Source organism: Tyto alba, unplaced genomic scaffold (genome assembly GCF_018691265.1).
Source record: "Tyto alba isolate M040663 unplaced genomic scaffold, T.alba_DEE_v4.0 Super-Scaffold_6, whole genome shotgun sequence".
In the NCBI taxonomy this organism is placed as follows: domain Eukaryota; kingdom Metazoa; phylum Chordata; class Aves; order Strigiformes; family Tytonidae; genus Tyto; species Tyto alba.
The window spans coordinates 53236804-53254234 of NW_024881327.1; the positions used below are offsets into that span (position 1 = coordinate 53236804).

At 45.2% G+C, this 17431-nt stretch overlaps 1 protein-coding gene across 5 annotated transcripts in view; it reads right to left on the minus strand.

Annotated features, from left to right (window-relative positions):
- The window catches only part of SLC4A11 (solute carrier family 4 member 11), a 98087-nt gene that overhangs the window by 68460 nt on the left and 12196 nt on the right, over positions 1-17431 (minus strand). For all 5 annotated transcript variants that reach the window (XM_033007063.2, XM_033007061.2, XM_033007062.2 and 2 more), the window contains exons 2-3: positions 11749-11799; positions 31-183 (exon numbers count right to left, since the gene is read on the minus strand). In XM_033007063.2, the coding sequence (XP_032862954.1) occupies positions 31-183; positions 11749-11799 (204 nt within the window). The remainder of the gene's footprint in view (positions 1-30; positions 184-11748; positions 11800-17431) is intronic.

Here is a 17431-nt window from a genome sequence, read left to right on the forward strand (position 1 = left end):
GGGGGGAGGGAAACAGACGGACACACTCACCGGCGGCGTTCGGCGGCACCTCCAAGTTGACGTTGACGAAGAAGCGGATGCTGTCCCCCGAGACGATGGAGGAGTTCACGGCATCAAAGAGCTCCTCGCCCCCCGTCTCCTCCTTGGCCTCGCAGCCATCGTCCGTGTCGCACTTGAGGTACCCTGCCGAGGAGACATGGAGGGCGGTGAGCAGGGCCCCGGGCCGCGCTGGGGCCCAGAGCTGCCAGGGCCAGGGCATACCCACCGATCATGGCCGCCGAGAGCAGCAGCGAGGCCTCAGCAGCACCCGGGGCCTTGTGAGGGGCTTTTCTTACACCCTCATCTAGCGAGGGCTGAAAATTATAAGCGATCTGCTCCAGCACATCTCAGCTTGGCCCCAGGCGTGTGCCCAAAGGGCCAACGCCGGAGCCTGGCCGAGCAACACGACGGGGTTACGCACACCAGCCCGCTCGCCAAAGTCAACGGCGTGAGCGATAAACCCAAGGGGATATGCCTTGCTCCTCTCAGGTCGAGAAAATAGGGTAAAAACTTAGACAGTAAGCGATAAGAACACAAAGCAGCAACCCAGAAGCAAGAACTGCGCCACAGCACATCCTAAAGCCAATGCACTCATCAGCTCAAGTCGCCAGTGGTGCAGCCGTTTCACTTGTGATTCAGCAATTTGAAACTGGGGGAGGGGGGGGGGCACGGAAAAAAAAAAAAAAAAAAAAAGGTTTCCAAGGAGACACCCGATACAGATGGACAGACCCACAGCTCCCCAGGGGGCAGAGGAGCAGGTCACAGGAGGTGGCAGCACCAAGAAAGCGAGACAAGTTTCTTAATTACAGAGGACAACTCCTTAGCCTTTTGCAATGCTTCTAATTAGAGTTTAACCTAGCCTCATTCAACAGCAAGCTGGTTCACTGCAACGTTTTATTACGAAGCAGCTGGAGGACTCTTGTGGCATGCTCGTGTATCATGTTTAATTAAGAGAATTAAGGACATTATAAAATGTCAATTTTTATATTACTAGGATTATTCAGCAGCTTCTACCCATCTTCTGACAAGTCTTTTATACCTAATTTGAAGCAGGAGGGCTATATTTCATTAGCTTGCTTTAGGCACTACAGCAAATTGAAAAGCGTGAGCTTCAAGGCGGACACTTGAATGGAAACTAAAATATTGATGACTTTTTTTTAAAGCCTCACATAAGCAAACGTAGAGGTGGCAGCAGCTGAAAGCAGCGTGCTCGGTCTTGGAGGGATCTCGAGCTGACAGCTCGCCACCGCAAAATACAAGCGCCGAGCAGGGAGGCCACAAACAGGAACTCGGCGACGCAGGACAGGGGCTGCAGAACTTCCTGCTGCGAGCAACGGGCTGACGGGCGCTCAGCATCTCCCCAGGAGGGCTCAGAGGGTGCAGGGGCTTCAAGCCTTCAGGTGACTTCTGAGCTGCTTACCCACAGTGTGGGAAACCCCACAAAAAACTCGGATTAATCCCCCTCCTGATCTCTGCCTCCTCCATCTACCTGCTTGACAGGACCGATTTGCATTTATTCCCATCAGAACTACTCTGAAGGCTTCAGAAAGCATCCAAGGCGCTGCTCTCTCCCATCCAGCCTGCCAGACAGCCAGCAAAACGTGCCAGGCATGCCATCCTCCGCTGCTGGTGGAGTTTAGGCAGCTGTTTCCATCTCTGCACGATGGAAACTTGTCCAAAGACAGACAGACAGAAAGCAGGGAGGTGAGGAAAGTCTAGGAAACACCTGAACATAGCACCCGAAATATCATAGCACTGTGGGCACCACCAGGTGTGAAACATCTGCACGAGGGCTGGCAGTTGTGCCAGGATCGAGGGACAGGCTGTGCCCCAGGGGGATGAATGACAGCCAGACAGGGTGCCAGGTGGCACTGGAAGTACTAACATAGCCTCATGCAAGCATCTCATTCCCAAACCAAGTGCCAAACTTGGGGTTTGGTTCCTCCAAAATGCCCGACGGACACCATAACTTGTCCTCAACAAAGCAGCACATCCACCAGTGCTGACAGCCCCCACCGGTGCCAGAAGAGCTTGGACAGCCCTGCAAAGCAAAAGTCAGCCTGAGGTAGGCTCAAATCCATGATCCTGGCTTTTCCATCTCTGCCATATCTGGGATTGCAGCCCCAGAGAAGTTGTCACGACAGGTTTGCACTTCTTCATCCTTCCCGCTCAGTGGGTCAGATGGGCATGTGGGGGCAAGATGGTTTCAGCACACAGCTCAGAGAACACGCTTAAGTTTTTCCCCACTGTCCTAATGCAGTTAAGACACAGACGTGTAAATGGGTAAAAGCCAAGCAGGGAAGCCTATTTATTTACCTCCTAAACCCACTACAACTGGCTTGATAAGAGCACAGCAGTGGCAGGCCCTGAAAGCAGAGGGCTGGAGACAGGAGAGAAGCGGCACAGGAGCTGGAAGAAGGGTAAGGGTGGAGTAGGATCAGAGGGTTGGGCAGAGGTCAGCGAGGACTCTGGCAAGGGAAGCATCCTCTGTTCCTCCCTCTTTAAGGGAGGAAAGAGCAGAACAAAAGGCAGCCGAGCCCCATGTCCCTTGGGCAAGGGACGGACAAAACATTCAGTTTGCAAATAATCCCAAACCTGGGCTGTACAGGAACTGCACTCCCGGGCAGGTGTCTGTTTTGTCACTAAACCACCTCAAGACTTCAAACCACTCCTGTTTTGAATCCTTCAGCCTATTAGTCTGCCACGCATTTGAAAACGTGAGCAACTTACGCCTGTCAAACGCAGGGTCACCTTGAGGTGAGAAGATGAGCTGTGTGCATGGCAGATGCACCTTCCCTCTGAGCACAGCTCAATAGCTGCCTTCAGCCTTGGCAGCTGTTTTTCCCCCATCTCCTGATGATGACTGAGTGCCACCCCTCCCTGCTGCCTGAAGGGCAGCAGATGCCACAAGCAACAGCAGAAGCTGTTCAGCTCCTCTGAAAGTTTGACTGGTGTTTTGCAGAAGTTCAGAGCAGGATCGGATGTGGCCGTTGCACAATTTGCATAAATTTCAATCAGGTTTCCATATGGAAGCACAGTCTCAGTAATACTTTATAGCCTGTGCTATGAGCAGTTGCTTCAGTGAGGTGGAGGGCAGTTAGACACCTTTGCATGCTGCCTTAGATTGGAGATATTAAACTCTTTCCCAGCCAAAGCGGTTCCCCCCCCATCTCTATCATTGTAGACAGCCACCTTCATATGAAGGCAGCATTTGCTGAAGCACCATGAGCTACATGGCAGGGTGAGTCAGACCTCTGAGCACAGGAAGTGCCACTTCAGCCTGAAATATGGTCTAAAAGCACCAAAGGAAAGAGATTTTGCTGAGTAGGAGGCCAGAGTCAGGAACTGAGTTAAGGCTGGCTGAGAAGACCAGGGAAGGCCTTCTGCACCTTGAAGAACACTTTGTGGTCAGGACGATCCCCCCCTCAGTTCATACCTTATACCAAAGAGAATGGAAAAAGCATGAAAAGTACATGAGGCTAAGGACAGCAAGTACCATCCTTCAGTGCTTCAGGAACAAAAGCCCCCCTTCACCCTGTGCAGCCATAAGCAGCAGGTGCCTTCACCCTAAATCTTTCTGTACCTCAGCCCATCACATGCAACATGAAAAATAATCCACCCCCCCATTTTATGCAGGTGCTGGAAAGAAGAAAAAATATTAGAGTTTCTAGCCATTCCCCTCTAAAGCATCACCCTTTCCCCTGTACCTCATGCCTGGCCCAGACCTGCCTTGCTCCAGTATCTCAATATCCATCTCCAGCCTTCTCTCCTTACTGCCATCATCTTAGATTCATTTCATCTCCCCAGTCCTGCTGCTATCAACCCTCTCACAGATGTGAAGATGCTTGCCCTGCAGCAAGTTTGCTTTTGAGCTGAGTTTTAAGGGCCAGGGGCTCTGTCAGGAACAGCAGTGAATTGAGGTGCTGCAACTGGAGGCGGCTTTACCTCTCCCACCACTGCTTTAGCAGCACCTGGCAGCTTCACCTTCGGTAATAAATCAGCAGAGCAGTAGTTAGCAGGAAGCACAACTTCAGGCACATCATGTATGTCCCCTAGAAAAGCCACATTGTTCCATGGAAACAGCACTCACAGCCCAGGGGCTGCAGACTTCTCCAAGCAAGACAAAATCTTAATCAAACTCCATTTCCCGGGAGAAAAGCAGCTATATTACTAACACCAGCTCACATCCCAAGTTACAAGACTTATGTCAGACACAGCCCCAGCATAACCTCTATGTGCCACCGAGAGGACAAAGCCAGTCACGGTATTTTAATCAACATCTGCATCTGCAAGCACGCACACTAACCAGGAGGTTATAAGTGCAAACTCATCTATCCACACTTTGTTGCAGGCTCGGTTTAGCACAGCAAACCGGACAATATATCTAAGGAGAAGGTTTTGTGGGGAGATGGGGCATTTTTCCTTTTGGTATTACTTAGATGCTGCAAGTTTAGTGCGTGTGCACGCTACACTTTTGTTTTGGCAGATATGTTGCTGCTGCTGTTTGAGCAAGAGGTGGATGAGATTAAGGTACATATTCATGTAGCTCAATTAGCAGGACAAAATAGGAAAGCTAAAAATCAAAGCTTGTCAAGAGTTATTGACCTCTGGCAAGTCTCTGCAAAAATTACTGGCTTTATTGCTGAAGGAACACACATGCCAAGTTAACACTCTGAACAGTCAAAGCAGTTCTCTGGAAACCACTGATTTTTCGTCTCAGCTTCCAAGGTAGTCTACACTACAAGTCTGGAAAAGCGTTCTTATTTACAGCACCTGTTTGCACAGCAATGCCTACTACCTCATTCAAATCCAAGTCCCAGCTTTCAGGGTCACGGGAAGGCATCTCTTCTGCTGAAGTGGTAGCTGCCCCCTCCCACAAAGTCTCTTCAAAAAGCCAGAAAACTAAAGCTACTTTAAAAGAGTTTTTTTGAGCTCATATGACTGGCAATCCAGCACTACCGGCTAGCCATGTTAAAACATTTCAGATTTCTCTGACTTAAGCACAGAAGGCAGCAAATTCCAGGACAGTCGTTTTTACTGGTTTTGCAAAACAGCACTTGTGGTCACCTTGCCAGAACATAGGAGCAATGGTATGCACTGTGCTTCTGCTGGATTCAGCAGCCTCAGATATTCTACCCTGGGAAAAGCAAAGGCTTTCCTTCTAACACCCCTGCTGTAGATACTTTTGTCACTGATCCTGATCCATTCAGAACTGAAATCCAGCAGTTGGCCCCACTCTTAGCGCTTCAAGCCATAAACCTCACACAGCCAAATAGCCAGCTCTGCTGCAGTCAGTCAGTCAAGTGCAGGAGTTGGCAAGTTATTGTTCTGGAAGCACCCAAGAGCTATTTGCATCCATTTTCTCAGAAGAATTACAGGTCAAGTACAGGAAGACAACAGAAGCAATAATAATATATATTCAATAGCTTTTAAAGGTAAAGGGGCATCAACTGGCACATGGACATTACCCTAAAATCAGGTCTCATTCTTTAAGCATCCCTGTGATCAGTTGTAATACAGTGTTAAGGAACTTGAAGAGAGAATTAAGCCCTGTATCTGCATAAAAACTAGTCATGGTACTGGCATTAAGTTAAAAAAAGTCAGCTTCATCTGATTTTTTCCACTCATGGATTTTCACCTTGCTCTAACCAATAATAGACACTAATTTTCAAGAAAGGCATGAAGTTTTAATTAACCCGAGCTAAAGTGATCAGCCTGAGCTTTAAGCTATCACAGGGTTTGCTTTGTTCCCCAAGTACTGCAGGCTTGCAGATTCACTGCGTCACTCCGAAAATACTCAAATCCCCAACACTGGGTGCAAAAGGAAACTCAATTAATAATGGAGCCTCCACCCCCATTTTGACCTTTACACTCTGCACAAAAACACAGACTCGTATTGCCTCCAAAGGTTAGATAACCTTACAGTTAGTTAATATTGGCAGGGATAAAGCAATTGAAGGATTCAGGAGAGACTAGGAAGAACTTTGTACAAGTGTTATCAATTCTCCAATCTGCACAGTATTCTAGAAAAAAGGATTTAAACAGCACGCTACTCTCACATGCTAACCAAGCCAAGCTTCTAGTCACATCTCATGCCGATTTCAGCATAAACACCTACTTACCAAAATCTCTCTTTTTTGCCTGAAAAAGGAGAGTGCAATTGTATTGATAGAACAGCATCTTTTAGGTAAATATTTGCCTGAATTTTACATGTTCCTGCCAAGGTTAAACTTCAAAGTTAGGGGGTTACTCATTGTTTTGTATCACAAAAGTCTGAAAAGCAGTCATGAAAAATTCCTTCCTTCCTAACAAGTTACTCCATTTCACAGACAAGAACAATTGCAGTGCTGTAGCCACAGAGCAATACCCTCCAAAGGCTGCTATCAAGTCACATCTTGCAAAGCTGTCTCCCACAAAATTAAAAATTTAAGCCGTGCTGATTAAATAAAGGAGCCCTGCATACAGCATGATGCTTGCTAGAATTTTAAGCTTTTCCTTTGGTCCACAGTCAAGAGATTCTCTGGCAAGGCTCACGGTTTTTGTCTTAACAGAGATTTACCCATCGCGTGGCAGGCAGCCACGTGGACATGGTTTATGCCAGGAGAAGACAACTGGGGGGCCAGGGGTTGTCCACGGACTGAGTTGTTGGACTGCTAAGGGTTTGCTGCTGACAATTAAGTGGCAGGAAGGGTCCAGAGCTTACCTCCCATGCTTTTGTTAGAAGACCTCCTTTATTAAGCCAAGTATTACGGGTTGGCACAGGTAGACTAATCACTTCTCTGGATCATCTAGATGGGATTTAGAGGAGTGTCCTCCAAACCCAGCCCCTCCATGGATAGTTTAAGGGGCAGAAGTGCTGGGAAAGTGTTGGGTGATGCTTCTTGGCTCTTGAGCAGTCATTAGAAGACCATGAGATAGGGGTTTGCAGCCTTCTGGAGAAATGACCACCTGCTATGGAGATGACAATCCATTACATGAACTTTCAGAGTGCCTCAAAACCACAGATTAAACCACAACCTCCTCTTGTGAAAAAAAAAAAAAAAAAAAAAGTACAGTGTCTAGCAGGTGAGTCACCAACACCAGACTTGCATCCTTTAAGTAACAGATCCCTCCACTACTGGCCAGCCATAACTTCAGTTGCATGCTTCCAACCCTACTTGGAGTTTGTCCTTTGTCATGAAGAGCCAGATGGAAACAGTTTCCCCTGCCACTTCAGTAATAATTCATAACAGAACCGAAAGAACTGATCTGCTACAGAAAAAAAAAAAAAAAAAAAGCACAACACCCAGGCACTTTTGAATGAATTCCAGTATTGTATTTTGCAGCCAGATTTCTAGGAAATGTTGTGAATAATTCAAGTAGTTCAGTGGGGCTTTGTTTTTATTTTTTGTTTTTACAAAACACAGCAGCACGTGGAATTTCAGTTCTGTACCAGAACCCACAGAAATCAGGAGTGTTCATTTCATTATAGGCCTCCTGATAATTCTTAGAAACAAAAATCTGCAAGAGACCTGCAAGCCACCCCCTCAAGCTCTCCATAGGTAGCAGTAGTGCATCTCCTGCTGGTAAACTAAGCATCTCATCGGGGGAAACCCATTGTAAAAGGATTTGTTTCACAAAGACATTTAGATTAATCTCCTAGCTAGGCAAACAATTCTAAGACAGATAAAGACAAATTTTAAAAAGAAAAAAAAACCCACAGCACACATACCAAACTGAACTGCAAACTGAAAAACAAAAACAAGCAGATAAAATATATCCAAACATCCCAAGCCAGACTGGGGCCTCAGGGCCCTTCAACACAACTGCGATTTGTTGTGCCAGCAAAACCAATTAATAAGTCAGAGGAGACCAAGCAGCAAGGGATTTGCTCTGGAAGACAAAAATTTATGCTGCAATATCTGTTGAGCCAGCTTTAAGACAATACAACAGTTCAGCTATCCCCAGCACTACACTGGGACTCCTTCCTTTGGATTTTGCAGGAGGAACTAGAAAGCCTCTGGTTTTGTGTCTTATCAGGGAAAGTTCAATCAAAAAGCTCATCATAAATTGGCAGAATATAATCACTTGCAGGTAATACCTGTGCCTTTAGAGCTAATCCACTTGTAGCAGACACTGGACACTATCACCACCAAGGAAGGGTGAAGGAGGCTGAGACAATGTGGGCCTTGACGAGTTGTTATTCTGAACATTGATTGCCGAGCTGCATTTCATCAGGACTCCAATTATCTTCACGTTTGGATTGGGTCTACACAATCATCTCATTAGTCACAAATTTGCCAGGAAGAAAACTCATTTGATAAAAAACAACCATGATTCAAATGACTTAAACACACAGCCTGCTCATGGGATGGGTAGGGCGACACCAAATATTACTGGGCCATGTCAGACTTGGTTCATTTGCTTATGCAAGAAGTTTGTTTCACAGACTCAGAGGAATGAAAATCCATGTTTTTACTCATCAGCAAGACATGTCAGGGGACAACTATTAAAACTGACAATATACATGGGCTGAAAACAGAACACAGACAACAGCTGCCATCATACCTGCAGCTACCATTCTCCATCAGAAACTTCTAACTGGGCAGGCAAAAACTTACTTCCTTATGTTTCCTCTTAATGTTGCCTCTACAGAGCAAACTACTAACCAGATTTTGTTTTCCCCAGTCACACTGCATGCATTTACCTTCTGCAATGCACTGAAGGCCACAGACATGACTTTCAGTCAAGTTCTTCAGCAATGGGGGAAAAACAGAGTATACTGGAAACTGGAACTTGTAGCTAAAGACATGGGCTCCTTTGATTAACTTTCAACTTCTGAACTAAATAAAAAAAATGATCAAATAGGTTGGCACAGAGTTGGGATCATAACAACCCTCTGAGCTGCCAGAATAGTCATATAGTAACATACATTCACTAGAAAATTCTTCCTGGACTTTCCTCAGCTCCTCCACAATTAACAGAGCTACAAGTTATGAAATACTTCAGTAAGTTTTTATGAACAGCAAATATTCAGGAGATTCTTACAAAGTACTGCTTTGCTGCTGCAGCCAAGACTACCTTCGCTACAACAGTTCAAACTAAAACTGAAGTCTCAACTTTTAACATCGCTGCAGCTGCTACAGAGAACACAAGGGTAACAAAAAAGTTAGCTGGCAAAGACAGCCACAGTCTCTGAACAGAGCCTCAGATAAGGTCAGAAACAAAAACATCCTAATTACTAAGGATACAGAAAACCATATGTATATGCAAGATCTCAGGAGGAGATAAGGAAAAAGCTCGACTGTGCAAAGAGCAATTGTATCAAAAGATGTTTCTCTACTGAGAAAGGGTAAAACTTTAAGTGCTAGGGCAAAGAGGTTTGGGTTTGGGGGTTGTTTTGTGTGGTTTTTTTTTTTTTTTTCTTTTTTCTTTGCTTTGTTGGGGTTCCCCCCTCCCCCCACCCTTGCCCTCCCTCACACAGCTTAGCAAATTGGGTTTTTTATTTTAAAGGTGTGGTAAGAGCATCTCTTAGTCTCCATAAAGAACTGGCAGAGTGGTGCCAAGAAACAGCTTAATGATTACATAGCTCCATTTCAAAACATCCACTTTTGAAACTATGTGAAAATGTAACTTCTTTCTCTGTTGTTTCCTCTAGCCCTGATTAAGTTTTTGGGTAAGTCTTCAAGACTCTGAGTGCATGAACCTTTTGTACAGAGAGAGACAAAGCACTGTCTCAGGGAGATGTGAATATTCACGCTGTCAACCCCTGAGATGTGCTGTCCATATATATTCTGTGCAGAAACACACAGCCCTCAGTTAAATCAGGCAGCAGAAGGTGACTCATCACTCAACGGCAACTGAACTTTTTTAAAAGGTCAGTTAGTAACGAGGAGCAAGAATGACAGCAGATTTGAGTGTGAAATAACCAAGAAATCCACTGTATTTTCAATCACTATTAATACAGCCTTCAATATCACATGCAGGCTGAAGAGGAACTTGCAACCTTCCCTCCTTCCCCCAAGCCGAGCAGAAGCACAACAGCAAAGCAGCATACACAGTTCCATGAAGTCCCTAATGGTAGCTCTGAGGAGCCACCTCCTTACACCAAAGGAAGAAGACAAGGAATAACACAGATAGGGCAGAAAAACGCTCGCTGCCATGGCACCAAGCTGCGTATCTCATAGGAGAGCTTTGCACAGGGAATGTCACAACTACAAACATGTGCTCTAGAAACATCCAGAGATCTGTCTTTGGACAGTTTGAGGAAGACAAGACATTGAGTCCTGGAAGGGGGCATGTAGAGCCTTTCCACATAAGATGCTAGGAGAGAATGCTGTGCTTGTGTCCCCTGTGGCAAGCAGGCTTGGGGTGAAGTAGGTGGTTCCACAACACAGCTGCCTTTGTCCTTCGCTCCAAATCATACAGAAGCATTTCTCTCCAAGCCCTTACACTGCTCTCAGCCAGAAGCTGGAAGGTTAGGCATCTTTCCAGGTCCCAATCTGGATCACCCTCTCACATTCCTAGTCCTCAGGACAGCACCGACCACATCCCAAGGGGCCCCAAGCAAGCCAGGGAAGGTAGAAGCCCGGTCACCCAGACCTCATGGCCCAAGGGCCCTCAGAAAACCTCCCTGAAGTCAGGCATTAATTTCTGCCCTTCTGCAACTCAACCCAGCCTTCAGAAAAAACCTCTTACTAGAGATATGAGTACTTTTTTTTTTCCTGTTTCATCCTTTGAATTCCTAGAAGCTGGCTCCATATAATGCTTTCAGAGAAGGCAAGCGAACCAGTGCCAAAGGAAGCACTGTCAATGGCAGTGCTGGATCTACTGCAGCTGACATCTGGCACACATTCAGCTTCCCCTTCCCAGATGTTAACCTAAGACTTGGGTCCCTGGAACAAGGAAGATGAGCCTTGTGATGGCTACAAGCACCTACAGGCTTAAATAACTGGAGCATTTTAGTCTTCTGCTTTCACCATTTGGAAGCCCTGAACACTCCAAGCACCTCACCTTCTCAAGAGCAAGCAGCCCCAGGCCCTTAAGACCACATCCTGAAGAGGCTGCTCTTGAGTTGAACTCTCAAGATTATCTCTTCCTAACAACTCCCATACGTGCTATTTCTCCAAAACCAGTAGAGAAGTTGGGACTTCACTACACTTCAAGTTTGGTTGAATGATATTTTGGCCCTTTATCGGTACAGTATTTTAGAGCTCAGCCACCTTTCTCATTACAAACAGATGATAAAAGCTTCTAAATGCCACAACTTAATCTTGCTTCAAAGAAAAATCTTAGAGAGCACTTTGCACTAAAAGATGCATTTAACAGAGCCACCCAACATTTGCCTGATGCTCTTGGCAGGACGTCTCCAAAGGGATTTGACACCTACACATGATCTCCACTCCAGAAAAAGACAAGCAAATACACCTGCCAGCTTGTATTACAGGAAAACATAGTGAAAGAACTTGAAAAACAAGGAGCCACCCAGAATAGTCACTGATGACAAGGTGAAGATGATTATTTACTGCTTTCAATATCTAGAACATCTACAGGATTTAAAAACAGTCTGCTTCCAGTACAAGATTACACAACCATCATGCAAGACTCTTCACATACTGCTTAAGCTAAATGGATTTAGTATCACCTCTTGTAAGTTTTCAGCTAACCCTGTAGTGCAGCTCTCCCTCCAATAAGGCGACACTACGCACAAAGAAGTCAAATAATACTTGCCACTCTCTTCAAAGAAGTATCCATTTCTTGACATCGCTGCTGGTGGAGACTCTAAAAAGACAAGGGAAAAAAAAAGGAAAACATAAGAATCATCAAGATCCTGAAAGTCTTCACCTTACTGCAAAAACAGGGATTACAGCAGAAAGCCCAAACCCAAAATACTGCAGGCATCAGATTTTCCTGAATGTGGCAACTTTAACCTTTTGTTTATTGACATTAGTGTCTACTAGAATATCCTATACAGTCACAGTCACTGCTTAACTTTCTTCAAGCAGCCTCGGACATCCTGGGCTGGGTCCACAGAACAGCAAGGCTAAAGATCAGGACAAGACTGATCATCTCAATGACCTATCAAACCTGAACAAGTGCATCCAAAAATAGTACAAGCTAAGCATCTACAAGGTTTTCAGAAAGAATACAAGCCATAACGAAGTCCAGGTTGTAGCTTATGCTCAGATATCAAGAACCAGTTTAATTTAGAAAAAAACAACTCAATTCAGATGAGAAGAGAATTTCACATCCTATTCTCCTGCTCCTAATCATTAGGATATCCCAAAACGGTGCTTGGCATTTGAAGATAAGCACCAGAGCACTGTAGCCTTCCTTGGACCGCCTCCCGAGCGGAGAGGGGGGGTCCTGCAAACACCATCTGCACCAACAGGGTCTCACGAGGAAGCCACAAATGGGAAATGACGCTGACCAAGAGCGAGCCCACAAACACAGCAGCACCAGGACCCAATCCCCATGATTCATTATGAAACATATTTTATTTGTTAGTGAGTCAGTTCTGCAATTAACTGCTGGCAAACTGGGTATTTACCATGCAAAGAGATGTTCAAACAGCATAGGAGCACTTGCTTTCAGGTGTGATCAAAGTCTGGTACCCAAGCCCAGCCTGGCTGGTTTTAAAACTAACAGTATTTGACAGCTCAGACTGCGTGGGCTGGAAGCACCAGCTTTTCTGTGCAGGTGCATGCCCCATTTTACAGCGAGCTAACAGAGCTCTGTTTCAAGCCTTGGGCAAGAGTCACCCAAGCAGTCCCTCAGAGAGCTGCTACTAGGTGCTGACTCTTTACAGGCTTCTTCCCAGCCAAAACACAATCAGAAAGAGGAATAGATTTGCTCTCTCTTTCCCCAATTCATTAGGCTAATCAAACATTACCTACGCAAGCCTGGGATGAATTTGGGCCAACAAGGAAAGAGGTTTTGCCTGCTTTATTGTTCTACAGATTAGGCTTCCTGCTTTTTCGTTTGAGGTATGAGACTGTTTCCCAAAGACCCTTTCTCTACCCCATAACTTTTGGCTTACGGGTTATGTGCCTTTTTTTTTTTTTTTTTTTTTTTTCTTTTCCCTTTTCCACTGTGCCATGTTTTCAAGCATCATAATTCATCCTGGTCCACCGGGAGCCTTTGTGTGCCAGACGGATACAAGTCACACCACTGACGGCAGCACCTTCCAACCCTAACGCTTGTCACAGCCCAGCGTAGCTCGGACCTTTCAGTACAGATGGCACTTGGCTGCCGAGGTTCCTGGAGGGACACCCTGATGACCATTGGAAAAAAAAAAAAAAACAAAACAAAAAAAAAAAACACACCACCACAAGAAAAAAAAGCCCACACGCAAACCCGAGGGCAATTCAAGTGTCTGGTCCAAGAGAGAAACACAATGTTCCAAGTTCATCCCAGAACAATGGGTTGGAGGAACAAACGCACAGTGGCCAAGGGGCACCCGTTACACGACTTAATTGTTTCCCTCCACCTGGAAGGGAAGGAGAAGATCCATCCAGACTGATTAGCATGCTAATGATCAAAGGAAAGTTTTTTAAAGAGGCTCTCATTGTGTAATGATTGCATTTACGTATTTCAGAGATACAAACAAAATACGCCTAGGCAGATGGATTACCCAAGGAAGTGACATTCCCTCCAGGATGGTATATCAATTTCTCATTTCTATTACAGCTTCTGAGGGAGCCTGAAGCAACATGTTCGTCCTTCACTAGGCAAAATGAGACACTGTTTGCTTCTTCTTTAACTGAGCACACCTGTTTGATGACCTTTAAGGTCCCTTCCAACCCAAACCATCCTACAACTCTATGATTTTTATGGGCTGACAATGCCCACTGAGCAGGAATTCAGAGTTGGTTGGTTTCTTCATTAGAAAAAAAACTTCTAACTGCAACGTTGCCTAGGCTGACATTGCACCTTTACAGGAGACTCTGGTTTGGTCATTGCTTGGACAAGGCATGGAAAGGACACGGCTGGGGTATTCCAGCAGGTAGTGCCATTTCATTAGGTGGCACTCGTTCCTCTGAGTCACTAATGAGCAATAGTCCCCTAGGCAACATGCTCAGGCAATTATGTTGGAGGTGCTGTTTTTTTCAGATGAGTCATAAAACAGAGGTCTTAACCTTGTAATTAAAGATGCAATGGCACGTTTGGGAAAAAAAAAAAAAAAAAAAAAAAAAAAAAAAAAGGCCAGGCATTCACCCTACTATGTCCTGGCTAAAGTCCAGCCCTGGAAATTTGTCTTCTCCCTACATAATGCTGTCCCGTAGCACCAACAGGATTCAGATTCCAAAACAGCCTTGTTGGATGGATCCTTTTGGAAAGTTCTTACAACCCTCACGGAAGGGGCTACGCACATTAACATCAGGAACGGTGTGTAACATGCCCAGGAGGTAAAAGGTGATGGGGTGTTTACACAAGTGCAGACACACACACAGAGCTATGGGACTAGCTTAAAGGTCAAGGCATTAGCAGGAGCGGAGGTAGGAAGGGTAGATTAGGGGCTACATCATCTGTGGCTGAGAATCTAGACAAAGTGGCATCCCCCTAACTTTTTAACCAAGTAGAACAAAGGAGACAGATTTGGGGGACTGTGCAATTAATCTATTTCCTCCTTACGCATCAGCCCCCTTCTCCCCGTATTTCCCCAATCAGGTTAGCACAAGCAAGCATAGCTTATGTTTATGGGATGCTAGCTAAGGACAAGGCCAGCTAGACTGTGCATCAGTGCATGCTCAGTAGCAGGCAGCAAGGCAAACACCTCGGCAGGCTCCACATGCCTCTCCTTTCACAAGGCTTATGGGATTTTAACATCCAAGCTCTTGGCTCCTTAGTCATGTTTTGCTGAAGACAAGTGCAATGGGTTTGAGTCACGCAGAGCTGACAGCAAGGCAGAATCCTGTCTTCTCTAGCAATAAGGTACATACCCACAGCCCGATGTACACACACCAATCTGCATTTCTTCTCCCCATCTCACTCCCGCTCTTGAAATTAAGAGCTCAACCAAGGGGCAGTTATAAAACACTGAAGTAATCAACGCAAGCGTTTAGCTTAGGGAAGCTTGGGCAGGAATACAGATCTCCAAATACATTAGAGATCAATATTACAATGGTCCAGGGTTTATCTGAAGTTGCAGAAGTGTTTCTGTGAAGTATAAATCAGTCCCTGCACTAGCCTTTGCAGGCTGGATGAAGAGACCTACAGCCTGGGGAGCGCTTTATTACCACAGGGTGGGAGTTCCCCCTCTCCGCACCAGTATGCCACTTCCCTCAGATCCAAACCCATGTTACCAGTTCCCTACCCCTAGATTTTCTTTCAGACTTAAAAAAAAAAAAAAAAAAAAAAAAAAAAAAAAAAATCCAAGCAAAGCATTTTTACCAAGACATAAGGTCAGGCTTCTAGAGACAAAGTTGGAAAGCATTGCCCCAAGGAGCTAAGATACAACACAGCAATTCACTGTCGTGCCTCTAGAATCTCTCACCAAGAGGTCCATGTCCTCACTCCCCAGACTCTGCTTTCTCATCCAACCCCCACAAGGACAACTAGACTCCAACTGCTCTCCCTGTCCAAGGACAGAACAAGATGCCATCTTCTATTATCTGCCAAAAAGCATGTGGTATAGCTCTTTGACAATTTAAGCAGGGCTCTTCATTTTTAAGAGTTAATTTATCCCAGCAAATAAGTTTCTACTGCCACCCCACCTTATTCCCTACAGGGATGTCTATTAGATGAGACTAAATTGGACAGGCATTAGAAGTGTCATCACTTAGGTGCTTTTTCACAGGAAAGCTTCTGACTAGTTTCTCATCCCTTTATGAGCACTGAATTCAAAAAGTAAAAGCAAAGAGCTGAAGCACTAAAGTGCTGCAAAATAGAACACAAAGCCTATTTCTCTAGAGTCAGGGATACAACTTAAGGTTTCAGAAGCCACTGCCCTTTGCCTTGAAGCAATTGCAGTGACTCCAAGAGCCACCAAGAGGGAGGCATATGTTTACTTTAACTGGTAGGACATTCAAGTTCACTGTAGTTTAAGGTGCTTGGTTTTAGGACTAGGACAAATCAGGTGATCCACAGTGAGAAGTATCAGACAAGAAGTGGATATACTTCCCCATTTCTTACATACCTACCATTTTTACATTCACATCTAACAACAAAACCAGACAAAACCCTACCATGCCATCCTCCATTATTAAATTCCTGTGGGAAACGTGTCTCAGATCTAATAACCCATTTTACCTCTCTTGTTTTAAGGTTAGTAATAAGTTCTCTTGAGCCTTGCAATATTAGCGGATTACAAATAAAAAAACATTCTCTGGATACTTCGATAACTCAATTACAATGTTCCACTGCTGGCATCTTCCAAATAACAGCCCTCTGCAGCACAAGCCTTATATTGAAGCAAAACATAACTCTGACAAGCTTTCTACAAGTGGTACTACAGACTTTGGCTTTTATGACTTCCCTCCTGTAAATCTCTCCAAGTTCTAGTGTCTTGATATTTAATTGGAGTTGACTTTGAGACAATGCCATTTTGGAAGAGTTACTGAAAAGGTACTTTTTCTTTTACAGGCCCTTTAATATTGGCTGTTCCCGGGTTGTCTCTCAACACAGACAGCCTGTATGTCTGAGGCATTTAGTTACCCCATAAGTACTGATCAGAAAACGTTAAGTACCTTCATCATCTTTTACTCAGGGTGTGCTCCAATATCCCAGTTCCCACCACTGCCTTCATCACTGTTTTGCTGGAGCTCTGAGGAATTTTCCTGAAATTCATCAGCACATGCAATGTCTTGCTTAAAGTTGACAAAGCAAAAAACGCTTGAGCCTCTGAGCAAGAAGTTACAACAAAAATCACTTGTTCAGCTGAAAAAGCCTTTAGACTTTCCTGATTTTCTCCCAAGAGGAATTACCAGTTCTCGGCCTGACAGACTGAATTGCCCAGTTACCTGGAAAGAACTCTACTTTCCAGAAGACGTGTAGGGCTTTAGCTTTCAAGGGAGGTTTTGGGCACTTCAAGCTGACTTCCAGAAGTTTGTCAGTCAATCACAAGTGTCATTCATTACCATTAAATAGTCAGGCACCAGCTTCCCTGCATGACGGGGAACATTGCAGTTAGTTGCACCACCTCAGACAGATTCGGGGCCAAGTCCAGCTTAAATAAATGTATTATCCCATCTAAGGCATAGATATGGGGGAAGATAACAAAGGCACCCCTATCCAAGGCTCCACCGTACCTGGTGTTTGATACGAAACTGAGCTCACTTCTCATTCTTTGTTCTCTCCACCCCACCATGAATTAACATCACAGGACAAGGGAGCCCACAGCTGCACAAGTGACCAGGGAGCTGCACCCAGGTTCATGCAAGGTTGAGGCAGGGGGAGAGCCACAGTTTACGTA